Source organism: Adiantum capillus-veneris, chromosome 16 (genome assembly GCF_014529385.1).
Source record: "Adiantum capillus-veneris isolate H3 chromosome 16, ASM1452938v2, whole genome shotgun sequence".
NCBI classification, from domain to species: Eukaryota; Viridiplantae; Streptophyta; class Polypodiopsida; order Polypodiales; family Pteridaceae; genus Adiantum; species Adiantum capillus-veneris.
Genome location: NC_140946.1, coordinates 110,394,412 through 110,422,074, shown reverse-complemented (window position 1 = coordinate 110,422,074; position 27,663 = coordinate 110,394,412). Strand labels below are relative to the sequence as shown.

General features: G+C 42.1%; 1 protein-coding gene across 1 annotated transcript in view; it reads left to right on the top strand.

The window, feature by feature from the left end:
* LOC147439639 (binding protein) overlaps positions 1-26,177 on the top strand; it is a 105,663-nt gene extending 79,486 nt beyond the window's left edge. The window contains exons 2-25 of the mRNA XM_086485452.1: positions 6,728-6,808; positions 6,882-6,981; positions 8,066-8,150; positions 8,480-8,529; positions 8,731-8,796; positions 8,877-8,944; positions 9,147-9,200; positions 9,424-9,523; positions 9,659-9,736; positions 9,835-9,906; positions 10,180-10,244; positions 10,362-10,439; positions 10,530-10,625; positions 10,707-10,777; positions 14,657-14,734; positions 14,828-14,921; positions 14,996-15,088; positions 15,458-15,678; positions 15,771-15,885; positions 23,514-23,645; positions 23,744-23,851; positions 23,971-24,134; positions 24,211-24,300; positions 24,791-26,177. Coding sequence (XP_086341578.1) covers positions 6,728-6,808; positions 6,882-6,981; positions 8,066-8,150; positions 8,480-8,529; positions 8,731-8,796; positions 8,877-8,944; positions 9,147-9,200; positions 9,424-9,523; positions 9,659-9,736; positions 9,835-9,906; positions 10,180-10,244; positions 10,362-10,439; positions 10,530-10,625; positions 10,707-10,777; positions 14,657-14,734; positions 14,828-14,921; positions 14,996-15,088; positions 15,458-15,678; positions 15,771-15,885; positions 23,514-23,645; positions 23,744-23,851; positions 23,971-24,134; positions 24,211-24,300; positions 24,791-25,301 — 2,670 coding nt within the window. The 3' untranslated portion in view covers positions 25,302-26,177. The remainder of the gene's footprint in view (positions 1-6,727; positions 6,809-6,881; positions 6,982-8,065; positions 8,151-8,479; positions 8,530-8,730; positions 8,797-8,876; positions 8,945-9,146; positions 9,201-9,423; positions 9,524-9,658; positions 9,737-9,834; positions 9,907-10,179; positions 10,245-10,361; positions 10,440-10,529; positions 10,626-10,706; positions 10,778-14,656; positions 14,735-14,827; positions 14,922-14,995; positions 15,089-15,457; positions 15,679-15,770; positions 15,886-23,513; positions 23,646-23,743; positions 23,852-23,970; positions 24,135-24,210; positions 24,301-24,790) is intronic.
* Positions 26,178-27,663: the final 1,486 nt, after the last annotated feature.

Here is a 27,663-nt window from a genome sequence, read left to right as displayed (position 1 = left end):
TAGTGAAAGGCACACAAGCAAAGGTCACATACATGGACAAATATGACAAAGTAGCGGTAATGAAGCAAAAAAATTCACTCAAAGGGACAAAGGCGCAGATAGTGAAAGAGCTACTCCACTAGAGCTGAATAGATCATTAGAATTGGCTAAAGATGAAGAAGCAAGGAAGAATGGCAAGTTGGCAATTTACATACGAGGCAAATCGATGATTGTAGTATAGTTGTTTATATGCTTAACATAGTGCATATGCATACGAGGAAGTGTTTTGGCAGCCTTGTGAGCTTGTATGACGGACGTACATGTTGAGGCATTTTAGCATAGTTGTATACCCTCTGATTGCACATGAGCACAACGAGTGTCTGCTAGATGTAGGCAGTGGGGAGTGTTCCCAAGTAGTAGCATAGTACCAAGCCTAGGTAATTTCCCTGCATACGAAGCACCTCTTATTAATAATGCCCTATTTTATCAATAAGTGACATATTAGCCATCGGAGACCTAGTCCTGGGATTTTATGGAGGATTGCCCTACCTCACCATGCATTCCCTATAAAGGGTTCACCACTTAATCATCAAGTCAGTACCCCTTATGGGAGCAGCCAGCCCTAGCGTTTTGCTAGCATTAGAACATTATGACGTTGCCTCCCAAGCCTTGCAGATTTCAGCCATCAGCCCATCATTACCCTTAGTGCTAGCAAGACTCCCATCATCAGTAGCGTTTTGGAAGCAAATCAAGCATTGCAGATTTCAGCCTACCGTTTTGCATTTTCAGCCCTTAGCCTTTAGGTCCAAGCATCAGTAGCCAGATCCCATATGCATCTCAGCATCTAGATCCATTGTATCAACATTTGTTGTAAGGATTCTAGGTGCTAATCCTTAATTAAGTATTTAAACTCATGATTAAGATTTAAGAAACTTGAAATGTACTCGAGACAAGGCTTAGTAGACTCTGTATTTGATTGATTGAATGTGTGATACAAGGGCTCTTTATATAGGACACGAAGAGACATAAATAAAAAGACACGTCTCTTGGTGAAGAGACACGACTTTAGACGTAAAGACACATCCTTTCGGCGAAGAGCTGCAACCATTGGGCGAAGAGTCGCACCCGTAGAGCGAAGGGGTGTGACGAGTCGTCGAAGGAGTGTGGCTTTTGGCGAAGAGACACGTCTCTTGGGCGAAGGGGTGTGACCATCCAAGCGCAGGGGTCCTCCTTGGCATGGCACTTCGCGTATCTGCAACTAGGAGTAGATGTATTGCTGTTAACATAGTCACAATCGTGACATTCCCTCCCATTTAAAATGAGAGCCCGTGTGAAAGAAATGACTTCTGATGTTGATAGACCTTTGGAAAAACATTGAATCTTCGAAAATCTTCAATCTTTGAGTTATCAAAAGCCTTTTTCTTGAACCTTTGCTTCTTGCAAAACCTTTTTTCTTTGACTGCTAAGTCCCATATCATTGCATTGTTCAAAGACTTTTTAGAGGAATCTGGCTTAATCAGGTTGACTGTAACAAGAGGTTGATCTTCAAAATCCTTCGTGTGATGTAAGATTTCTGGTTCAAAATCTTCCAGTAACTGCGAAATATTTTGGGGAGGAGAAAATCTTCTTAAGGTACTCTTTAGATGGGGTAACTTCAACTTTAGTAATCACTGGAGAGGATTTTGGCTTGAGACTGTAATCATCTTCCAATAATGAATCCCAAAATTCTTCAGAATCATCTTCTGGAACTGTAACTTCATGACTTGTAATTGGCATATCATCATCCAATTAAGAATCAAAGAAAGCATAGTCGTCTTCAGACTCGGAATCTTTAACTATATCTTTATCTTTGTCTTCATCAACTGATTCGGGAGAAGTTAATGAATTTAAAAATTCATCAATAATAATATCTGCATCTGCATTAGGGATCATATTCATTTCATAATCCACTGTATCATGCTGTTTGACTTGTACACGTAAGGCTTGAATCACTCTTTCTGCATGAGAAAGCCCGTGTAAAGTCAATTCACGTCCATCTTTGAACAAATTGATAGTATTTCCTCGAAAGCTAATTGTTGGATCATATTGGAATAACCAATGCTGACCAAGAATCATGTCGTAATAAGATAAAGGCATGACTTCGAAATCCAATTGATCTACATAAGTTTGAATCTCGAACTGTAACTGTCGAACTGTCTGATCACAAGTCAAAATTGATCCATCTGCTAATTCCACATCATATAAGTGAGATGTCTTCTGAGTTGGTAAGCCAAGTTGTTGAACTATGTGAGTGCTGGCGAAATTATTCAAGCATCCGCTGTCCACCAAAATATTGATGTAGCGACCATTGAGTAGTCCAAGAAGGCTCAAAACTTGTTTTGAGAGAGGCTCCAAAACTGAAGAATTGCACCGAGCATGCTTCATAAGAATACTCGTATCCTCGGAGACACGAATCGTATTGACCACTGATTTTCCTTTATCCTTAGCAGAATCTGGTTGTTCAAAATTCGATGATGTTTCCGCGTTGGAATTTCTTTTCAAATTAGACGGATTTGGTCTCTTTGGACATTGATACCATCTATGGTCACCACTGCAAATTGTACATAATCCTTCCTTCTTTGAAGTCAAAGATCCATTTGACGAAGAGCCTTGCAGAGTATTAGAATGCCGATCTTGAGAAAAATCACGTCCTTTACCACGATCAAGTGGTGAAGTTTATCAGAGGGAGTGAGAGTCTCTATCTCCAGAGTTAGTCTTTGGAACTCTGTGATGTACGCGGCCAAGGAACCTGTCTGGCTCAGGCGGCGAAGAGAGGACCGGACATGAAAATCCGTATTGGCAGGTTCGAATGTCTTGCGAATAGCACGCCGGAATTTATCCCAAGAAGGTGTGTGTTTACCATCAGCAACCCGTCGTTGCCACCAAAGAAACGCTGTGTCCTTGAGCAGAGAACTAGCGAGTGCAACTTTTTTACTCTCGACCAAGTCTGTGTTCGATAAGTAAATCTCCATTTTGAACAGCCATTGGTCCAGCACGCGCTTGTCGCGGCGACCAGTGTATGGTTCCGGCAATTTAACATCAAGCTTCTTCTTCTATGCAACATTAAAAATTTTGTAAAGTAATTGAAGTTCGCGATTGTCTACCTCTTCAGTTGGATCTGGTTCGTTTGGTTCGTCCACTGAAGCTTCGGAAGAATGTGTTGAACATGCTGCATTAGTAGTTCAAGAAGCAACAGGTCGACTTCGAGAAATGTTTTCCGTGTGCATCTCATCCAAGCGAGTGTGAAGTGATGCGAGGCTTATGGAAAGTGTGGCCATCTGCTCCTTGATAAGAGTAAGGGCATCGTCTAATTGACCACCTCCATCCTGGGAATTTGGCATGGTTACGCCTCAAAAAGGAACTCGAACAAGTGCAGGAGCAGGTTTTGTGAACAGGTTCTGGGACGGGAGCACTTGCGGAAGCTCCGTTATAGGGAGAGGATTCGCCGGTACGGCTTCTTCGGGAACTTCATCTATATATGAAAGATAAGGGTTGGTTACGTGGAATTCCTTGTCAGTCATGGGTGCAGTTCTGACTGCGCGCAGGAGAGAAGCAAAGAATCAATGCTGGAGGGGCGGAGAGGTGGAGCAGCGTGAGACTTTGGCATCGCTGGGTTTGGCTTTTTTTCAATAAAAATATTAGGTACCCAATGGGTGCCCACTTAAATTAATTGGGTGACCGGCCAATGCCCTTTAAAATTTTAAAGGGTGGCCCTATTATTAACTTCAGCGCTGGCTTTTAAAAAATCGTACGCTGGTTGGGCAGAAATTTCATCGCAGCCTTCTTTATTGCCTGGCGTAGCGTTTTGTGACGAAAGGGTGCTATCTGGCTTGCTGCGCTGATTATGTCCCTTGAGAAGGGTGCCCTTTGGGTGAGTTGTACCATGCGGAGGGTCACCAACGAAGAGACACCGGCGAAGGGGTGCAAAGCAGCCCGCATAAATTTCAGCCTGTCGGAGCAGGAAGTCCGCCAAGGGGTGCTCACAAGTACTCACAGGTACATCTTATCACTTGAAAAGGCACACACTTCTGCTCTTATCCATACAGCAGCACACGAATCACGTATGCACACAGCCATGCTACTGTTTCTGGTTGACTGTTTTATATATTTTAATACGAGAATATAAGTAATTTATGTTACCTCATGTCGAGATGTGTGCGTAAGCCACTGTTCTTCCGATTCCATACAACGCCGGGAAGGTGGGGTAGAGTATAGCGTCCAGGGTGAGAGGCTCACAACCATAGGGTCTCGGGAATTTTTTTTTCTCTCATACCACTGTAAGGATTCTAGGTGCTAATCCTTAATTAAGTACTTAAACTCATGATTAAGACTTAAGAAACTTGAACTGTACTCGAGACAAGACTTAGAAGACTCTGTGTTTGATTGGTTGAATGTTTGATACAAGGGCTCCTTATATAGGAGACGAAGAGACATAAATGAAAAGACATGTCTCTTGGTGAAGAGACATGACTTTAGACGTAAAGACACATCCTTTCGGCGAAGAGCTGCAACCATTGGGCGAAGAGTCGCACCCGTAGAGCGAAGGAGTGTGCCTTTTGGCGAAGAGACACGTCTCTTGGGCGAAGGGGTGTGACCATCCAAGCGTAGGGATCCTCCTTGGCATGGCACTTCGCGTATCTGCGACTAGGAGTAGATGTATTGCTGTTAACACAGTCACAATCGTGACATTTGTGCAGTCTTAAGCAAATACCTCTCTAGTGGCAGAGAGGGGGGCCCTTGGAGGGGGGTCCTGGACCCCATCCGGTGTTAGTCTTCTCTCTCTATCACTCACAGAACCTTCACTCACAATATCATTCTCTCTTCTCTCTCTAGTCTATTGCACGTCTCTCCTCATGAAATAAAAGGAAGCTTGAGTACGCACTCTCATCCCGAGTCATCACCATAAATCACTTCCGCTGCACATTGCATCAACTACGTGCTATTTTTGGATTGTTGAATCATTCACGTTCTATTTTTGAATCGCCTAGTCAACCACCTGCTATTTTTTGGTTGCCAAGTCAGCTACCTCCTATTTTTGGGTAGCAAGCACCTCAAGTTCCTCTCCTTACTATTCTTCAATTCGAGCTTTCTAGCTAGAGAATCCACTATTATACTATTCTTGTGGTGCCAGAGCATCCCCAAGAGAACATCTCACCCCTCAAGTGGCATGATATAGAAGTCTTCTTATCCAACATAATCCTCACTGTGTAAGTTGGTCTTGCTTGTTAAGGGTGTCATTGTAACCTTGTGCCGGGGTGTTGCTAAAACTTCATTCATCTTTGGTCCCATCTCTTTCAGGCTTCACTCCCAGTGCCCTCTTTTCATGATGGTAGACCTGTCGTGCATCCCTACAGCCATGAAAGAAACTATGTAGACTTTTGTTGATATATGCTCATGTGGGTGATAGTGTGTATTTAATGTTGTATCTTGTATGGATATCTAGACGCTACCCGCTATTGTGCATGGCTAACATTGTGGGGATGAAGTATTTAGTCAATGATATGGAAGATGGAGATGGGGCTCAATACTATGTATGATGGAGCTGATGGTTATATTGTCTTGTGGGTGACTTCTTTTACATAGTGACACGAAACGCCGTTTCTTGCCCCAAGAAACGTAACGGATGTTCTTGGGAGTTTCGGATTGGAAGAAACAGAGTTTCTTGAGTGAAAAAAAAATCCCCAAAAATAGTTGAGGGCAGATGTCTAATGTTTCAAGACTCGCATTCTTGAGAATCAATAGTTCCATTAGATGACTATGTTGGGCTTGGCTCAATGGATTGCTTATCTTTATGTTTATGACCCTATCTTTTTGTATTGCGGTGATTTATGGGTTTGGATACTAGACATGTTATGGCTCTTGAGTCTTCACTTATGACTTGGTCACTTTTTGCTTAGTTTTTTGACATTTGAGTAGTTTTTTTCACTTATCTTTCTAGGCTTCTTAATTTAAGTATTATATTGTTTTTTTTTCAATAAATAAAAAAAACCTCGTTTCTTAACCGTTTTGACCTTGGTCGAAACTCCGAAAGTCCCATTTTTCCATTTCCGTCTCGGGTTGTCACTATGCTTCTATACCTTGCAGTTTCCGTTAAAGATGAATCTGGGCTTATCCTGGTTTATCTTGGTATATATGATGGAGAGAGGGCTCGGGGCTTCTGAGCTGTTGAGGGGCAGGCAGAGCAGCCACATTGACCGTTCATGTCTTCTGTAGTAATCCACATTCTCAGAAGACAGTATGATGGCATCCAGGGGAGCTATGCGGGGGGGGGGGGGGGGGGGGGGGGGGGGGGGGTGAAGGTGAAGTGAGATGTCGCTTTAGGCCTTCGTTAGTCTTTGGTGGTCAAAATTTTTCATTATGGTGGAGAACGACCTCTGCTGGCAGTACAGGCCTCCTGTTTGATTCAACCCTGTGGAGCACTTTTTAAGTAATGGAAGGGATCTATTTGAGCATATTTTAGCAAGGAGTTTCGCTGTGATTTTGCATGAAGGTAATTCTTTCAATCTGGCAACAGTGTTTGCTTTGGTCTTCCTTTTGAGTGTCTATTCTTGATTCTCCACTGTTCCGTTTGTTGGGCCCATTACATTTATTCTCATCCTGGGCAAAAGGCTCCAAAAACTTACTGATTTTATACTTCTGAGAGTACTTTGATGCCGAATAGCCCATGAGGTAGTACTGGTAGTTACCATGATCTTTCAATTTTGTGCAGCGGGCCAAGGTGTACAGGCTGAACGATGAGGGAAGATGGGATGACAAAGGCACTGGCCATGTCTCGGTAGAATATTTGGAGGTAAGTACAAATGTATCAACCACAAATATGTGAGCAATGGAAACCTTTTCTTTACTATTTTGGAATGTCACAGCGGTCAGAGGCTGCAGGCCTGGTTGTTCTTGATGAGGAGGACAACACAACTTTACTAGTGCATCGCATTTCAGCAGAGGATATTTATCGCCGAGCAGAAGGTAGGTCTATAAACTTGTTGTCAGGTTTTGATGTTGGCTTAGCACTTCACTCCACAGAGTAAGCTTTTCTGCTTTCATGAAACCTGACCTTTTCTGATGTGTGCACATATTTCTTGCTTCTCTTTGATAGGAGCATCACTAGCTCTAAAGAACCAAATGGTTATTGTCTTGTTTGATCTGCTTGTCTAAACAGGGTAACCTTTATATTGAACTATATTGCTCTTACTACTTAGTGGTGTGTCCTGCAACATACCTTTAAAAATATTGTGCCAAAGTTTCACTAATTTTGTTTTCTCACTAGCTGGACATACGCTGCTCACAGTTGCTAAAGCCTAGCTTGATCTTAAGGCATGTGCACTATTTGTGGAGATGAAAGATTTACGAATGAAGAGAGTTGTGTAATCGTCAGTTTAATAGTCTGAAACTGAGATTAAAGGTCCTTTTGGACAGTACTCACACTGTTTTTCCGGACGTACCAGATAGGAATTCTCAGTTGCAATTGTCTTCGCTAAACAAAGTAATAATAAGATTTTGTGTGAGAGGTTTGCCATGTGGTTGGTTTATTGTTCTTTCCATTTGGAAAACGTGGTAGAGCTTGTTCAATGTGTGGTGCATGTAGCTGTACAAAATTTTACACAATCGCAGCATATGCCGTTTGTCTTTGCAGAATGTTTTCGTTTGCCCCTTTTTGAAAGTTGCATTCTTTTGGGGTCTGTTCCGGGATAAAGGAACTCCGTGGCATATGCATATATTGATAGGCATCAATGAAGCATAAAAGCTTAGTGTGTCCAGAAATGTTTAGTTTTGAGCATGAATGTCTGATTCAAATTCTCATGAAATAGCATTGGATGTTATATGTGCCTCTCAAGGATGTACGTACAGGTTTGTTTTGTTACAGTTTGTAACATTTAAAATACATATGAGAGGAAGAAGCTGTGGAGGCTCGAAGGGCGGATGAACCTCTAATGTGCTGTTGAGAAATCATTGTACTGACATGTTACTATTTCGAAGAGGATTTTGCAGTAAATGAATGCATTTCTTAATTTTAAAAAAGCATGCTAATGGATTATTCTTTTTTTGGTAGATACAATCATATCATGGAGAGACCCAGAAGTTGCAACAAACTTGGCTTTGAGTTTTGAAGAGACAATGTGTTGCTCCTTTATCTGGTAGAGTCCTTGGATACCTGAAGTTAGGACTGTTGGTCCTTTAATCAGGATACTCGTTTATGCATTGTGTCAATGGTAGCGTCTAATTGCCTGCTGTCTTTTATCACAGTCCAGCTGGTCAATGTAATGTCTGAGCACTCTCTCAAATGCCACGGAGTGTGTATATTTGTATATTTAGTTGAGGCAGTGTCTAGATTCTAGAGTTAGCTAGCTCAAAGGCATCGTATCCAGGTGTTGATGGAATGGTGAACACGATAGTGTCATTCTTTTTGTATATTAACTATTAATTTGGTTTTAGTTGCTCAGATTCATTGATTTTCTGTTTGCAGGGATCAAATCTGTGAGGTGCGAAGGTCCTTCCACTTTCCTGCTGTTGGAGGTGAAGGTCTAAATTTCCCTGTTTGGGTGGCTGGCGTTGCATGATCGAGTTTTGTAATTTGTGGTCTTTGAGGCACAGCATTTTGCTAAGTCTCATCACCTTTGACTTGCACTTTTTCACTACAAGTGCTTTTACTACTCTTTTATCTTGTGTTTCTTGGTGCTTGGCTAGTAACTCACTTGCTTTACTTTTGCATTGCAGCTTTAGATGTTGGTCCTAGATCAGCGAATGAGGCTTTGGAACATCTGGGTACGTCACAAGGCAATGGTGAGTAGCACTTTGGCTCAGAGAGCGGGAACTTGGTCATGCCAACGAGTACTTTGTGTCCTCATAAGAAACTTTTTCAGATGGAGTAACCCATGAAGTTGTGGATCTGCCGCCACTGGAGCTTTCATCTTTACCTCAAATTGCAAAGGTATGGCTCATGCTTAATAGTTATGTCTTTTTCAGAGCTCTTTTTTTCCCCATAGGAAATTCCTGTAGTTTTCGTACACACTGAAGTGGTTTGTAAATCTTCTTTTGTATGTGGTTGCCATTACTTGACCTTTCTATTGATGTATCACATATCTGCTTAGGCTTTTGCTCAACATGTTAATGTCTCAAGCTTGTCCTTGTAGATTCTCACAGACACTCTGGATCGAGATCAAATAGCATCCCTCATTGTGAAAGATGTAAGGCTCCAGTTTCATACTTGAGTAGACTTGTTTCATATCTGTGTTTTTAAATTTTTAATCAAGCAGTACAAGCTTCGGAAACAAAATATGATAATATGCTAAAACTGTCTGCTCTATGTTTATTTTTCCTGCTAGATAGTAGGAACTTTTTGTCATTTATTTTAGCAGCCGAAAAGTACTTATGTATTCATCCTTATCTTTCAATCGTCTGTGCCGGCAGAGCAATTTTCTCTCCAAGTTGGCGGATCTGTTCACAATGTGTGAGGATGTGGAAAATATTGAGGGTCTTCATATGCTATTCAAGATAGCTAAAGCTATAGGTAAACCCCAAAAGCGCCCCCCCCGCAACCCACCACCACCCATCCACCCACACTCCGCCAAAAAGAAACAAAAAGAAGCCACACGTACACAAATGAACACAGCCATTTTGGTAGCCTGATGGTATTGTTTTGCAGTTTCGTTGAATGAAGGACAAATTTTTGAAGTAATTTTCAGTGATAAGTTCGTCATGCACATTGTTGGCATGTTGGAATGTAAGTTCTACTGCGTCCCTTGCATAATTAGGTTCAAATTCTCTATGTTTATAATGCAAAACGGCAGTTGTCAACCATGCAATGATTTTTCATAATAGATGATCCAGATGTAGTTTCTCGACGAAATCATCGTGCATTTCTGAAAGAGCAAGTCATCTTCAAAGAGGTAGGTTTACATCCTCATTCTATCATATTATTATAATATTTTGTCAGATATTTTTTGAATAAAATTCCCGTAGTAATGTATGTGTGAGTGCTGTTGATTCATTTCTATAAAAATGTTATCTTGCTTGCCCTTTTTATTTACACGGAGTCCATTGTGTTGCTCAACTTTTTGCCTTTGCACTCTTTTTTTTTTTGGTTTGGATGGCTATCATCTGCTGTGCTTATTTTGGTGATTCTGTAACACTGGATTTCTGAACTTAACTTTGCGGATCAGGTAGTACCAATACCAGATCCAGTTTTGATGGCAAAAATACATCAGACATATCGGATTGGATACATAAAAGTATGACACTTTGTTTAATATATCCCAAGCAGCATGTACTGAGAGTTTGCAATTGGCTACAAGTTTTTGGGTTCCTTGTGTCAAAAACTGGTCTGAGCTGTGTGATTTGCGTTTTAGGATGTAGTGCTACCCAATGTCTTGGACAATCCAACAGTAACAAGTATCAACTCAATGATCCTAAACAATAATGTTACTGTGAGTGCTTAAAGTTTCTGCTGCCTAGTTTTTTCTCTATTTGTTCACGAGAAGCCGCTTGTAATTTGCATTTTTTCTTTTTGTTTCCAGGTTGTCTCTGCACTTCTGGATCATGGTACCTTTGTGAAAAGTTTATTTACAGAGCTTAAGTCTTCTAGCTTGTCTGAACAAGCAAAGAAGGACCTAGTGAGGCTTCTAGATTGTTGCACATTTCTCTTCATGATTAGTCCATTCGTCAATTCATAATATGCGTGTGCAAATTTTCAGGTTCACTTTCTTCAGGAGTTTTGCAGTTTGAGTAAAAGCTTGCAGCCAGCTCTTCGTAGTGTGCTTTTCAGGTTTGCTCACCACTGTTGGAATCACTCCATTAGAAGGGAATGTTATTTTTGTTCTCTTTCAAAATTCTGAAAGAGGAAGTAGCACCTTCAATCTGGTACTTCTGTTGAGGAATGTAGGGAAGCACATGAAAGGATCGTGCCTAAAGAGTTGTGGCAGCATACTAAAGGGTTTCATATTGGACCTTGGGTAGCATTTGCCAACATCTAGTGCTATGGATGGGTTGGTAGCACACATGTTTTCAGCTTAAATCACTGCATCTGGGTTTATCTGGAGGCTAGGATGGATAGGCGCTTGGGGTGCAGTAAGTTTCATGCTTTCATTCGAAGGCTTCTTTTGCAGGACTTTGGACACGTTTGGTTCTTCTGTCCATGAGATTCATATGCCCCCCAGGAGCCTAGTTCCTAATTGCCTTGTGATGCATTTGAAGGCTCATTGCATGCATCTTTTTAGCCATCTGCCCTCTCCCCACAGTTATTATGAGTTGGCTCGCTCTCTTTGGAGCGGGTGGAACACCATGGGCGGCTCGTCCTGGGCAGCAGGGGAGTGTTGTTTTGCTTTCCCAGAAAGTGGGGCAGGCCTCCCTCTTCTGCAGTTATGTGGCAGAGCATGTGGATTAACACTTCTCTCTGCCAATAGGTTTTGGTTTCCCTCGTCAGTAGACTACCTACATCCCTCGTTTCTGGCTTCTCCAACTTTGGCTAATTCCGCTGGTCCATTCTTGAGTTCAAGCGGTGTCAATTCATCTAGTATCCTTACTGATGTCCTTCTATGCTTCATGATAGTTATCATCTCCTCTCATATCAAGATAGCTAAGCTTTGCCTCCTTACCTTTTACCTCAACGAGCATTGAGTCCCCCAAGTCTACAAAAGGGACAACCTTGATCAATTGTTCTTTGAGTATGTTTCTGTCACAAACGGGAGCACATGGCAATATAGGATATACTCGGATAAATAGAATTTATCACTTAATACTGAAGCGAGATTATATAGAGAGAAATAGATAAAGGGAGAGAGAGAGAGAGAGAGTGAGAAGATCGACACAGTACTGGGGACCAGAAGATGAGCTGGTCCCCCCCCCGTAATAGTATCTTTATTACTTATTGATGGTTCCTGGAAGCCTCGGCTTCCTATTCCTAGGGCAAAACCCTATTCGAAGGAACTTCCGTTTCTTATTCCAAACCCTCGAGAATCAAGGTTCTTGCCTCTGGATCTCACCTTCTAGACTCAGGGGATGGCATTCCTGCAACTCTGTCCCAGAGTCGTTTTTTTTTCCGCAGAACAACTGTGCTTTCCCGGATGCGAAGTCCGTACTTGGAAATCTCTAGTTCCAGATCACAACTCGAGAGACTACCTCTCTCCGATTAGTGGATCTGCTTCCCAAACTTGGGTACGAAACCCTTGGGCTGATCTGGCTCTAGTTCCTCAGAGTGCTTTCTCTTGCAGAGGCTCATGCCTTCCTCTGCTCTCTCTCACCAAGAGGAAGTACACGTGCAAACAAATACTTAGAGATCATAACATGAAAATCGTTACCTTCAAAGTCTCGACGCTCGAAACGCAACTCGGTTCTCGAAAAGCAATTCCCCGGAAGAGATCTCTACATATAAAATCCTCTCTTCCAATCCTACACACAAAAGAGGTGTGTTCTTGGGTTCCTTCTCGTAAATCAGCCCCGTCTACGACGTTTATGGGCTGAAAACAGAGAAAAACAGCAGATTGTCGCGATGGAAACACGCTCCGTAGGCACTTCTTCGCGAGGGAACATGCGGGGCATCTGGTACATGCGGAGCAGCCATGGACATTACCTGCAAACGTCTTCTCTGTGGCTGAATATCTGCAGCAGCATCTTCTTCTTGCGAAAACTGGTCTTCCCTCTGGGAGAGGGCGTGTGATGCTTTTATAGCTACCTGGCCACGGCAAAGATAGCAGATCATTGGCTGCTCGCATAGAGATCGCGACCGTTTTTCGTTTCATTTTTTTTGTTTTTTTGTGGCACTGTTCTGCTAGAAAAAGAGAGAAAAATCGCTGGCTGGTTTTTTATTGCTTTATTTAATCATAGGCTGCCCACTTATGAAGTGGGCAGCCGGTCACCTTTAAAAATGGTCTGAATCTGCCCAAAAACTCAATAAAACCTTATAAGTTAAAAACAATGCTTTCACAACACTTCCCAGGCGTCCCTGGATGCAATCACATGCACAGTTGCAATGCAGACATAGACTTCCTCGCGGGAAAGCATATGCTTTCCCGAAAAGCAATCCCGCTTTCTCCCGCTTTCTCAGAAAGCATCCGTTTTTCCTTAAAGTTTCCTTTGAACCCATCTTCATTCAAGTGCTTGCTTTTCCTTGTGCACAATTCTAACACAGTTCGGAATTTCCTCTCGACTACGGATATCCCCTTTCCGATGCACCCGTCACCCACCTTGTGGCGCATCAGGAATACCCATCATTTAGTCACTTCCTACCGAACTTACGGTACAATCTCCTTCTTGATGCTCTATGTCACCCATCCTATGACGCATCAGAGATGTCCGTTCCCGGATGCTCGGATACTTCTTCCCGATGCTCCCTGTCACCCATTCGATGTGATGCATCAGAAGTACCCGTTCCTGGTGGCCTTGCAGATATTCCCTTTCACAATGCTCTCGTCATTACTTTGAATGACGCACTAGAAATACTCTGTACTCTTGTCAAATAAAGCGAATTTAGCAACAGTTTCTATCCAGTATGCAATCTTGCTGGCAATCAGGGTCAAGGCCATCCAAGAGAGAGTTCTCGCACTTTGATGTCTTTTTGTAAGTTCTTGCTCCCCGTCCTTTATCTTTGATGACTGAAAGGGCTTCTTTCACAAAGTGTGCTAAATTTGATGAGTTTACCTAGTAAGTTTGATCTACTACTTCTCCTTGAGGTGTAGAAATCTTCGTTGACCCGAAAATGGAGATGGCATGGAAAAACGCATGTTCTGGAGTTATGATTGAGGTAGAAACTATGTTAGTGAGGGCTCTCTGTGGTTCTGCCTGGCCTTGTTAGGCTATTTTCTTTAGGTTGGGTCTTGGGCATGTCCCAAGTCTAGTCCCCTAGTGACACAAGAAAATGCGTTTCGTCCCCTCCAAATGAAACGAAACACGAAACGCTCACAACGGCTTGATACAAACTTGAAACAATTTTTTTTAACACATTTCCTAGGTTCTAAAGAACAATATAATTTTCAAATTTCAAAATTAGCCGTATAATGTGTGATCTGCAACATATTTTACCACTTGTATGACCATGCGTACAGGATGTCTCCACCTACTAGACTCCTAAATATTACGTTTCCTACAGTGTCTAGAAACATGTGTGTTTCTTATTGTCATCATCTTGGTGTTTTTGAATGAAATGAAATGCAACTCTTTGCCTCAAAACGATGGAGCACATGAAACGTTTCTTGTTACGCTGGACAGGGGACCTGATTTGGTCTAGAATCGAGATTAGTAGGGCGCCCCATTTTAGGGCAGTGACTTTTCATTTTCCCCATTTAAGAATCGTGGGTGATACTTGGGCGAGCCCCCCCCCCCCCCCCCCCCACACACACACACACACACACACACCCCAACCACCACCACCTCATACACAAAAAAACCCTCTTCCTTCCTGTGCCTTGCATTTTTCTCCGTCTGTCTTGCTGGCTTCTGCTGCATACTTTGTAAGTATCATCAGGTGGTGGCTTGTCCTGCATTGATATGCGTTTATTGCACAACCTTGAAGTACAGTGAGCTTGTGTTGTTTGAGTGTAATTGTGTGATACATAATGTGCATGCGCAAAAGTAGCCTCTTTTCTCTCTTTTTCTTTGTCTCTGTTAGCTTTGAATCGATGTTAATTAGTAATCTCTTGGTTTCTGTCAGTTCCTTTGTACGAGAAGGCCTTTTTGAAGTGGTTATTGATTTACTTGGAAGTGCAGATGAGAGCCTTCGTCTTAGTGGGTATGTTCTTTCAGCTCAAACTGACTGTCAACTTACAAGGCTTGTGAATATCTCACTTTTAGTCCTGGTTTGAAAGGTTTGCATGTTCTGTAGGACGGACATTCTGATTATGGTGTTAAACTATGATGCATCATTGCTCCGGAAGTTTTTGATACACCAGTCGGGTCACAGTCTCTTTGGCTTCCTGGTTTGTTGCTCGTTCCTATTGCCTTCAGTTTCATATACTTGAGCAGAAGTTTCTAATTTGTCCTTATGGTCCAGGTGACAGGTATGCTTACGCCTGGCCAAGGTGGAGTTCAAGTTCAGTTGCTTGAAGTACTGCGAATGCTTCTAGAATGTGAAGCCACAGAACGGGTAATAACACCTTTCTCCACTTGTAACTCCGACAGTGGAAATGGTTGCTTCAGAAGGATTGATCATTTTGACTTTGAAGTAGAACGAGTTCCTATGTATGAAGTTTGAAGGTTTGATGCGGTGTTGACATCTGTGGCTTAAAATTAATTACTTTGTTGTTTCTGCCTTGCTTGCTTAGAGCAGGTACTCAGAGTTCCAGTTGTTTCTCTTTTCCTTTCCCCTTTTTTAGCGGAAGTTTGGTACTTAGGTTTTCTTAATTCTGTTGCTTAATATAATGCATGAGAATTTGTAAGCCCGTTGTTATTACTATATCATGCAGGTTTATAAAAAGTATTTGTAGAACTTATTTAATGCTCTCGTTAATGACAGACACCACCTGAGAAAAGCCCCTTTCTTGACGTGTTTTATGGGAAATACATGGACCAAATCATGAAAGTCCTGGTATCAGCCACTTCCATTAAAAGAAGCAGTGATTCAAGCAGAAGAGTCGACTCTTCTGTTGACAAACAAGGCTTGGTTACGGCAGAAATACTAGGAAATATCTGTGAATTGCTCTGCTCCTGTGTGCAGCATCATTCGTATAGAATCAAGTAAGCAGAAGTTTCATTTAAAGAACAGTCTCTCTTAAAATTTATTATGGAGGAATTCTCATGACAAGGCTGGCTTATTTGATATATCATAGGCATTACGTGATGAGAAACCAGGTTATGGAAAAGGTTTTGCAGCTTACAACAAGGAGAGAAAGGCATTTGGTTGTTGCGGCTGTACGGTTTCTGCGGACATGCATTGGCCGGAAAGTAAGTCTTTTAGTGTGGCTCTTTTGAAAAAGCTCAGAAATTTTTCAATTAGTGAGCATGACAATGTGTGTTTTTTGGTTGTGTGTGTGTGTGTCTTTTTTTTTTCTTTTGAAAAAAGGCTGATTCTATCACTTGAAAATCTCCCAGAATGGCCAAACGGTGCCTATTCTGAGGGCAAGTACATCACTGTTTGCATAGCAAGCCCGTAGGCTTCAAACTAGAGAACGAGATACGACTAGGCACACGGCCAAACGGTAAAGACGGGAGGCCAGGGTAAAAAAACTCTCATAAAGAGAGTAAAAAGTGCAGCTAAATGGAGAGAGGATGATAGTAGCCTCTGAAGGATAGGCACTTCAACCAAAAGCCATTCTGCAACTGCTGATCGAGAACCGGAGCCACCAAAAGCCACCAGCGGTCAAGATGACAGTGAGCTACTACATGAAGCTTGGTGTCGGGGAGTTTCTTTTTTGGATTGTCCATGTTAAGGGAAAGAAGAACTTGGTGGCAAAAGCGTTTTCTCGCAAGCCACAGGTATCGGTTATTTCGGTGATTCTCCATCTTAACCTCGAGGATATGGTTGACACATTGTCTCACAAGCCACAAATATGAGTTATTCGGCAATTCACCCTCAGATTATCTTTGACCGGTTGCAGAGTGGGGAGATAGTTGCCGGCTATGCTGTGAAGGAAGGTTATTTAATGCGAAAGACAATGTTGTATGTCACTCGAGGGTTGAGGAACAAGGTTTTGACAGAGTGCCATTGTCCATGTTTTACGGGCCATCATGGCATTGACAACACCTTGAAAGGTGTGAAGAACTATTTCTATTGGCCAAGGCTCAAAAAGGATGTGGACGAGTTTGTTTCTAGTTGTTTAGTATGTCAAAAGGTCACAACATAAGGCACTTGGTCTCCTACAACCTTTACTCATTCCTAGCCGACCTTGGGAGAGAGTAGCAATGGATTTAATTTTTTTATCTTCCCAAGACTCGGAGTGGGCATGATGGCATTTGGACATTCATTGACCATTTGGCTAAGCTGTTTGTCTTACAGATTTTCTGATTACATAGTATGCTTGAATCTATAGTTTCAGATATAGATCCCCGTTTCATGAGTTTGTTTTGGCGCAATCTGGGAGAATATAGGCGCAAGGCTTAATTTCTCATCCTCATTTCACCCACAAACAGATGGGCAATCAGAGATGGCCAATTCAGTGGTCTTGGATTTGTTATTGTCATACTTCCTTGATCAGAAGACTCAATGGGAGAAGTATTTGACCTTGGTGGAGTTTGTCATACAATAACACCATTTCAGATTATCAAGGTGTCAGGAAGGTCCCACCTATTGTACACCAAAGATAAATTTTTGAAGCAAATCAGTATACACAAGATATAGACATTGTGTTTGCCAAGGTACGGGAGGCTTCAGAGAAGTCTCAAGCATGGCATAAGAAGGCAGCAGACAAGCATCGATGTGACTTGCAGCTGCAGGAAGATGATTGGGTGCTACTACGATTTGAGTAGGCACGCCTATGGAAACGGAAGGGTAAGGAGAGGCTTTTCCAAAGCAGCGCAATTTGCAAAAGACCCGCTGACGTGGCAACGTGTACGAACAGCTTATAGGCGCTTGCTTTTGGAGCACCAGATGCTTTTAGACCCTTACTTTTCATGTAACTGCTTTTGGGCCAGGCCAAGGGCCTTTTAAAAGAGTGCTAGGGCCTCTCCTCATGGCAGATTAACTTGGGAGCTTGCCAGAGAGATGACCCTCAGACATTGTACTTGTTGAAGCTTAATAAATAAAGAATTACCGAGAGGGGGCGCCAATCTTTGGACCAATGCTTCTGGGCGTGGAACTCCGCCGTGCCGTGTTGTCGTCTCTCTCTTTTTGTGTGTGCAGAACTCTAGTAAAAACAATTCAAGACTTGGTATCTTATGACTCTAGAAAGTGGTCCCAAACCCTCTTTGAATAGGCAGTGAAAGCAACCACGAATCTCAGTGTACCGGGCAATGATAGAGAGAGAAAGAAAGAAAGAAAGCTTTTTAACGTCTATCCAAGGCCGAAGTCGGCCTTTGAGACAAATCAAGTATACATGTGTGTATGTCTTTTGTCTATCGAAAAAGAAAAAATAGTGCAAATTGGTACAGAGTAAAAGAAAAGGACTTTTGGTGGATGATGAGATCTATGGGGGTGGGTGGAGCTCTAGTGCTAGGGATATGTGCATGTCAATATGCTCAGGGTAGTACAACCATGCAAATGCATCAATCTAGCTAGCTCCATCCTGTGCTAATGGGGGGATGTAGAATACATGTAGTACATGGGAGGGTCGGGAGCAAGGGCTGCCCTAATGAACGCCGTTGGGTGAGCCATCTAATAGCCCGCGGGCGTGGTCTAGCCCGGCTCGCCTCAGCCTGTTGGAGGGTCACTCCCCTCGGTGGGACTAGGAGTGGAAGGGGTGTAGCTCTTTGAAAGAAATCTGTAAGTTGTGATTGTCTCCCCCCTACCTGGGTTGCTGTAGGTGGCTGCAGAAGTATCCCTATGCCTCTGTATCTCTAGCAAGTAGCGCCCCAGCTCTCTCTAATCTTGAGAGTGCATGATCTCTCGGAGGGTAGGCTACCCTCTGAATAGTGACTCATATGAGAGAAATGAAATTAAATAAAATGTTATATTAACGTCTTCAAAAGGCCAAAATGACCTATAAGACCAAAAAGTTACAATGCGGGGAATCCGATACAATATATGAGTACCGAAAATAAAAAGAAAAGAAAAGGTACTAAAAAGGGAACTGCGTATGATACGAGTAGGGGAGGGTTGGGAGTAGTGAATGAGGGCTAATATGACACGATGTGGGTGTGGGTGTGGTACAAGATGAGTAGGATGAACAGTCCTCAAAAGAGTTGAATCATAGGAGATCCATCATCGGTCATTGGCGGATCTCATCAATCTCCTCCATGGTCTGTAGTCTGATCGGCGTTGTGCATGTTGGGCCAAAGGGACCCAGATTGTAACTAACTTGGACACCCCAAAGCAGAGCCCCAAAAGCATTAAACTCAAAAGCAATGAGTTCCCAAAAACAATTCGTTAAAAATCTGCCAATAAAAAGCTTCAACACTATTTGCGGAAATCCGTACAGTCAGGCCACAAACAACAATCGTAAAACGCGGAAAATCAGTAAATTGCCACGTCAGCCTGGGCGTTCGTACAGTCAGCCACGTCATCACTGTTGTGTCCGGGTTGCACTGCCACGTCATCAATTTGTGACATACCCCCCTCTTGAAAGAATTGTAATCGCCCTTAGATTACACGTGCAAAACAGAAAGAGGCCATAAATTGTCTTAGTAGACACTGACTCTTAGTACCGACGCACTAGACACGACATATCTAGCACTTGTACAAAGACGACAATCACATCACAGGACATCACTCGAGTCTCGACATCATAGGACATCACATGCCAGTTCATAGAAAAATTCATTCCAAATCTCCGATCGTGACTGCCAGCGACGTATTTAGTAATCGCATCTAGATCCATCCTCGACCTCACTGATGCCCGATTAACTAATCCTTATTGCGATCATGTCTATAGAGATTTATGAGACGGAAATGCTGCAGTCATTTCGTCTTTCAGTTCCTACACTCAAACAAGTTAAGTGAGAGAGTACAAATCAGTCATATTCAATTTCGGGAATTCCGTTTCATAAAGTCATACAACAGAATATTGTCAGCCCATTTGTATCCCTGAAACCCAAAGGGGACATCAGTGACCTTATTTAATCGAGGTAATCTGTTGACAAAGGAGCGGAGTGATTTCCCTCTTGTGCAAGCCCGCTGCTCCAGATTCAACCTTGCTGAGTTCGGGGTTCTATCGGAGTAGACTATGCTAAACTGAATGCTTCGAGGTAAAGTTCCAAAAATCTAAGGAGTGTGTGCTAGGTCCTCCTCCTCCTCCATCCACTTCGCATCTAATGCTGGATAGTTCTTTAATTTAACCAAGAACCGCCGAATCACTTTACCTTTCATCTTTCTTTCCTTGCGTGCCCAAATCTGTTCAGGAACGAGTATCTCCTCGCTCTCTTCCACCTCGGGTTGCTCATCAGGCTCCCTGTCAACCGGCACATCACCTTTAAAAGGTTTCAAAAGAACTTACATGTAATGGATTGCGAATCTTCCAAGTATCGGGCCGCTTGAGTCGAAAGGAGACATCATTTATCTTTTCTTTAATTTGGAAAGGGCCATAGTACCTCATGCTAAGCTTTGGAAAAAGCCGCTCCTTTCTCTTTCGTTTCCTTAGGCGTGCCTTCTCAAAACGTAAGAGCACCCAATCGTCGTCCTTTAATTTCAAATCTCGTCGATGTCGATCTACTGCCTTCTTGTGTTGTTCTTGAGATTTCTCGAAAGCCTCCTGGACCTTGGCAAAAGCAGTGTCCAAGTCTCTCATGTACTGGTCGGCTTTAATAATCTTGTCTTTAGTGCTGAGAAAGGGTGGAACCTTCGGAGCACCTTCAATTATCTCAAATGGCGCCTTCCCTGTCGAAGAGTGAACCGTGTTGTTGTAGGCAAATTCCACCGAAGGCAAGAAAAATTCCCATTGAGTCTTCTGATCAGAGATGTAAGACTTCAATATTTCCAGAACAAGTGAATTTGCAATCTCAGATTGCCTATCTGTCTGTGGGTGGAATGATGACGAGAACTACAACCTTGTGCCAATGTTCTCCCAAATAGCCCTCCAAAACAAACTTGTGAATCTGGGATCTCTGGCGGAGACCAAGTGTAACAAACTTTGACAATCCAAGTCAAGAATCTACCGCGACAGCACCAAATAACCACTTCAAAACAGTTCAACAGTTCACAATTGATTCACACTGGCCCGGCGGAGTTCCGTGCCTAGAGATATTGGCCCCAAAGACTGGCGCCCCTTTCGGTATTTCTTTTTGTATTAATTTGAGTTCAAAGTACAAGAGTGCGGGCAAGCGCTCACACTCAGACTCGGCGTCCAGATGCTCTGAGTTGTGAGTGGCCTACCCACTTATTTAAAGAGTACAAGGGATGCCAAAAGCAGAGCCCCAAAAGCTGAAAATCAAAAGCTCAAAAGCTTTGCAAAAATAAAGCAGTTTCTCTTTCTCTCTTTCTCTTGCTAAAATAAAGCAAAGAGGCTTTTCTCTTTCTCTCTCTCTCTTGCTTAGTCAAATAAAGCAAAGAGGTTCCCTCTTTCTCTCTCAACAATTGAGTGGAAAAAAGCATGGCTCAAAAACTGTCAAAAAGCTGCCAGCACAATTCACGCTGCAAATCACGGAGATCCGTACAGTTGCCACGTTAGCAAAAATCAGGGTTAGGGTTAGAGTTAGGGCTAGGGCAGAATTAGGGTTTTTGATTTTAGGGTTAGGGTTTTAGCAGAATTAGGGTTTCTGATTTTAGGGTTAGGGTTTCAGCAGAATTAGGGTATCAGCAGAACTAGGGTTTCAGATTTTTAGGGTTATGGTTTCAGCAGAGCGGGCAGCCACGTCATCACTTTGTGACACTAAGGCTGTCCTGCTGCATTTCAATCTCGAAATGCTGGCCCTGAGCTGGCTGACCTTGTGGCGGCTTGCCTAAGTGAAGACTATGTCTGAAAGGATGGAATACATCAAAGGAAAAATCTTGAGCCAAATGCATTGTTCTTGTAGGCAATCCCAACGCTGAGTCTTCACTGTATATCTACACTCAATGCAACACATTCATGAGAACAAATGGAGAACCATTGCCAAGCCTACCAACTACGAGCATAGTTGTTTGCCAATTTATCCTAGGTAGAGAACCACTCTCTCTGAGAATCCAAGATCCAATTAATGTGCCATCTTTGCTCTTCAAGTATATGCCTAAACATAACTGCTTGGAAATGCCGAATGGAAACTAGAGGAACGTATAGAGGCAGTATCTATAGTAGACATACAGTCTGAAGAGAAATAGGAAGATCAAAAACTGTGTAGATAGCAGACAAAGCGCGCGAAAGACTCCAACAGATGCAAGTAGCTGTAAAATTTGTCAAGTGAACTGAAAAAGCTCCCACCTCAACATAGGTCGGTCTTAAACACTCTTTAGATCATAAAATTGTCCATGACCACATGGACTCTGTCACAAATAGGTATTTAATCTCATGTAAAGAGCAACACAGTGGCAAAGCCCATCAGGTTCACATCCAATGCTCAAAAATGTTTTCAAAATCGCATCTCAGATCCAGGAGCACATTGCATGGCTCAACCCACGAGAGTATCAAATACATCTCCTTAAGAATGTATGAACGTGCGTAAGCCTCTCTTACATGGGACGAGTTTCAAGAGCTCATTTTGCATACATATCCACGAGAGCACATCAGCTCTCTTTTGCTGCACAATCTGTGAAGTGAAAACGTGATGCACATTGGACACCCAAGTTTCACCGCGATCTAGAAGTGGAGACTGCTACATTATTAAGTCTCAACCTCAGTACAGGAAAATAAGCGATGCCCTTGCTCTCTGGTCCCGCATACAGCGCTTGTGGCATTTAATGGCTGGCTTGGGTTGCTGTTGCAGTTCACTCAGCTGCCCACGCCTAGAGTCTCAATACCCAATTGTGCTCACTAAGCTGCAGACTTTACACGACCAGCACTTGTTTCTATTTTGCTTGAAATACGTTGCTCCGAACTCCAGTGAGTGCTGCTTTTCTTCATGATTAAGGCTCTGAGATCAATCTTAGGAGCTGGGGGTCACTCCCCACATGTGCTCTGTGTGGCCATTTACATAGAGATCAAGGGACATTGCATTCAGGATTATTCCTAAGCTGAGCAGAGTTGTTTCAGATCCTGGGTCTCCTGCGAATTGATTTACCAGATACTTTGATGCAGTTGTTTGGTTGACTCTGTCGGCTGTTCTCTTGGGTAATGAGACAGAGGCTGATATTATTGCAGATAAGATCATTTGGGCTAGCTTACCACCCCTGCTACGTGGGTGTGACTTGAATGTGTCGCCAATGCCCCACTCCCATTGCTTGGGCAGGGGACAACTTGTAGAATTTTGGGTGTTTAATAACCAGCGTAGGGATTTTTCTTGTCTTGATAAATAGTTTGAATTTTTTTCACAATGGTAGCCTTGGAGTTTCATGAATACTGTAACTGCCAAGTTGAAATAAATGAAAAACTCTCTTTTGTGGTTGGAGACGCTCTTAAATTGTTCTAGTCATTATTATCTCCAGGCTTGAGATTTGAGCTACTCTGCAGGTTTAGGTACAGATTCAAAAAGGAGGTTTTCAGCTTGCAAAGCTGCTTTAGAAAGGCCCAGTTTTTCATTTTTGGCTTTTCCAGTTTTGCTTGTAAAGAAAAAAGATGGTTCTTTTAGGATGTGTGTAGATTATAGAGCTTTGAATAAACTCACAATAAAGCAAAAATATCTGATGCCGAGGATTGATGATCTTCTAGATGCTCTACATGGAGCCAGTGTATTTACTAAGATAAAAAGTGGTTACTATCAAATTAAAGTAAGAGAAGAAGATGTATATAGAACAACTTTTAGAACACGGTTTGGGCATTATGAGTACTTAATCTTTTGTTTACCTAATCCTTCAGCAACTTTTATGATGTTAATGAATGATGGATTCATTAGTAGTGTGAACAATTTTGCAGGATGAATTCTATTACCGGTATGTGGTAAAAAATGATCTTTTTGGGCCTGTGGTTCAAGCTTTTTTGGCGAATGGGAACCGTTACAACCTGCTAAACTCTGCAGTGCTGGAGCTTTTTAAATTTGTGGTTGATGTGAGTGATTGCTTACTCTTAACTGAGAGGTACTCAATTTTTTTCTATTGTTCTCATACAAGAACAGACCATCAGATTTTTTGTTCCACGATGAACAGGAGAACGCTAAATCGCTCATTGTTTATCTTATTGAGAAGTATTATGACAAGTTTGAAAATGTTCTCTACGTGGATGTTTTCAAGAAGCTGAAGACTAAGTATGACCAGGTAAGTTTGTCTTTTCATGGATGACCAGGTAAGTTTGTCTTTTCGTGGAAGATCCTTCTTAGAAGCCAGATATACCTGATGTGACCTTATTCTGTTTCTCCTTATTTTTCTACTATTAGGCCTCTGAAGGACTAATGGCAAGAGCACAAGACTCTGGAGCTGTAGGTAGCAGGGAAAAAGGCATCACTGCACGGGATAGACTGGATGGATATCCTGATTCTCGGAGGCGAAAGGATGAGCGGGCGCTTGATAAGGACGAGGAAGAGTACTTCAATGAAGACAGGCAAGTGGAACTCAAAGCAATGACACATTTCTGGTCAAATTATTGGCTCCTTACTGGCTAGTTGAATTGATTGCAGTGATGATGAGGAGGATACTGCTTCTGTGCAGAGGGCAGTATCAACTGGGAAGCCAGCACAAGCGGTGATCGTGAATGGTGGTCCCTTAAGGTAAATAGCGATATTGAAAACTGATTTTTCTTTTCCCGCAGTGTGAAATTTCATGGGAGAGACAATTGCACAAAATAGTGTGACAGTGGGGAAGCTAGAAGTAAAACATGAAAGCCCCGAATATATATTTAGTTTGGGTGTAAAATGCTTTTGATGCACAGAAGCAATATTTTCAAGTCTTCTTTTTTTCTGGTTTGGGGCTTGTTTGGTAGGGTTTTTTTTTCGTTTTCCTTTTTATTTTTTTGGAGTGGGGGGAATCACTACATATATAGCACATGTGGTATATAAAGCTCCCTACGTATTGAGTTATATGAACATATCACTCAATACGATTAAAAAATTGACACACCTACTTTCAGTCAAATTTGTTGCATCTGCAACTATTTTAAAAGAATCCCTTATGTTGAACTTACTGTCTTCCAAATGCTCGAGTGATTCCCCCGAGGTTTCAAATATCTCATACAGGTAGGGTGCTCTTTTCTTTTTGTAGCGGTGGGACCTTTGGATTGGTGGATTATGATGATGAAGATGAAGATGTGGCTATTCCTGTAAGGAATAATGGAAATGAGGAGGTACACTTCAGTCCTGTAGCTCTGGCAACAAGCTCCAAGGACTCTGTGTGGTTGGATCGTGAAGAGGATAAGATGTTCCAGAATGTTAAACGCAAGCCTCATCTAAACATTGAGATAAAAGAAAAAGAGGCAGACCTGTCAAAACGACGCAAGACTACCTCAGAAGCATCTTGTTCAAATGAGCAAGAAAGGGGTTCAGGGGAAGAGACGGTAAGTTTAGAAAAGGCTAATTCGCCTAGGCCCTACGAAGGTAAAGGCAGTTGTTCTAAAGAGGAAGGCAAGAGCACAGGTAGGAGCATCATGGCAAAAAGCACAAGTGAGTCAAGTGGAGTTTCTGCTGCTGAGAATACGAATAAAGTAGTCGAAGCTTTGAGCGCGGTCACGAATGGGCCGAGTCTTGTAAAGGCCCATGGCGCTGTGGGATCATAAAAGAAGGGCTCTCCAAGACAGATTACTTTTCATGCTAACCTACAGCACCGGGGCCCTATTCTTCAAATGACGATCACCTGCAACTTCCAGGCTCGTACAGCTAATTGACACGGGGTACATACATCTATGATAGCTGAGCCTTCATTGTCGGAGAGATGGCAACATCCCCGATCGATTGCAAGTGATGTACAAAGATGCTGCTCTTCCATAATGGCTGGAGCACAACGGCAGGTTTGGTCGGCCCCGGCGCCTGCTGTCCTCATTGTAGTTATTAGTCATTGGAAAAATTTTGTAAGGTTTTCTGGGACTGTTCATGGACATGATCAGAGTGAAGATGACTGATGTAAATTTAGAGAAATGAGTCTCCTGAACAGTCTTGAGGAATTTTCTTCGTCAGCAAAATGCTCTCAAGGTAATCGTAGGGTTGCAAAAGTCGATGACCTTGTTGAGTTGTAATTTATTGCATGATACTGGAGATACACCCACCCAGATTGTTTCGATTTTGTGGTCCTTACATGATTAAGGTTTAGTTGTACTATACAAGGCCAGCATAATCTGGTATCTCAAGGAGTACGCAATAATTTTCACACGGTAGCATTTATTCAACATGTAGCTTTCCGCTTTCTGGATTGCTGTTCCCTAAAAGCTAATCTTGAACTATGGAGCAGAGCTAAGTGGGTTTCCCATTTGATTGTAAGGCCCCAAGGCTCAATTGGCTGTAAACTTAGAGATTTTGGAGCTTTTGTGGTCTCGTCTTGTGTAGAGAAACCCTACCACAGATGGTGTTATGAGCTCTAGTTAAAGAACAGTTCGTTCAATTGGCTTCAAAGCTCTTGTAACAGCGAGGGACGAAATGTAAATTTTTTTCTTGAAGATTATCTGTTTGTGAAACCTGAGTAGATGTAGCAGTTATGTGAATTTATGATTTGTTTGGAAGCACCAGATGCATTCTTGGAGACTTGCTTCCTCTTAGATGGTTGCTTAAGAACCTTAGCATATTGTGGGCTGATTGATTTTAAACCACTTAAGCCTTTCCTATGGTTGTTCTTTGTGTGAAGTCACAGCTGTTTTTCTAGAGTAATGGAGCCATCGAAAGGCGAGTATCTGCACACAACAAAATTTATTGCTAATTAGGTGCCATTCTTCCTTGAGCATGTAAATTATATATTTCCAAATGCGCAATCTGCATATATATGCAATGTGCTATAGCATGGTGTTTTTAAAGGGTATAAATGAAATGTTGGATGGAGTCTTTGTTTCCTAAATGTTAGCACTGTTCACTAGAATCTGTGACACGAGTCGTGAGATTTGGGGGAAGCTAACATTCCTTTATGCTATCAGTCTCTCTCATACCATAAAAGTTGATCTCTGTGATTTTTTGTGAACCTTGCAGATTCCTAAAGTATTTTCTTGCTGAATCTCGAAAACAATGCATGCTATCTTGCCCCTTACATGTCAGTTTCAAAAGACTAGATTCTGTTGATTGAAAGCTGCCTGCTTGCAATGTGGAACATTTATATTGCCAATTTTTTTGGGGGGCAAATTACCAAAAAAACTCAAATTTATGGAAATTCCCATTATACATCTCAAATTCATATAAAAAAGATCATAATATACCCGGCATTTGGCCCAAAAAGGCCCTTACATTTTCTCAAATTCAGAAAATGCCCCTCATTAACCTCACAAATATCTCCAACAGGGTTTTTTTGCAACTCTTCATGGAAAGATTGTCTCTCTCTCAGTAGATGGTAGTGCTAGGGTTTTAGGAGGTATTGTGGGCTCTCAAGATGAAATTGTTTATAATTTTAAGATAGATGCCTCTATTTGTGAGCTTGTAGGGAATAGTTGTCTTAGATGCTTATAGATCTCTACTGTCAAAAAGATTAGACAATCTATCCTAAGGGTGTATTGGGATTGTTTTTAAGTTTTTGAGGCGTGTTTTGGTGAAAATTAAAATTTCTAATTCATCTCTAGATGGCTCTATTTAAAAGTAGATTTTATTACATGTTTAAAGTAAGAAGCCACTAAGGGACGACTCCACTTCTCATCACTTTTTTCATTGAATCTTCGAAAGTTTTGGATTCTTACTTGCAACATGGTATTATAGCTATGCCACTACCAAGGATAGGATGAGTTTTCCTTTTCATCGTTTCTACGTATCAACGCCGAAGAATTTACTTTTCTCTAAGGTGACCTGCACTATGTGGGCTGTCACCTAATATTAATCCAAATGGTCAGTATCTTAATTGCCATATTTTAAACAATGGAATTTGAGATGATTCAATACTCTATTCTTACTTCAATGCAAGGAGTTTGGCATCATGTAATTTAGTGGTTAACAAAGCTAACTATCTAACAAAAA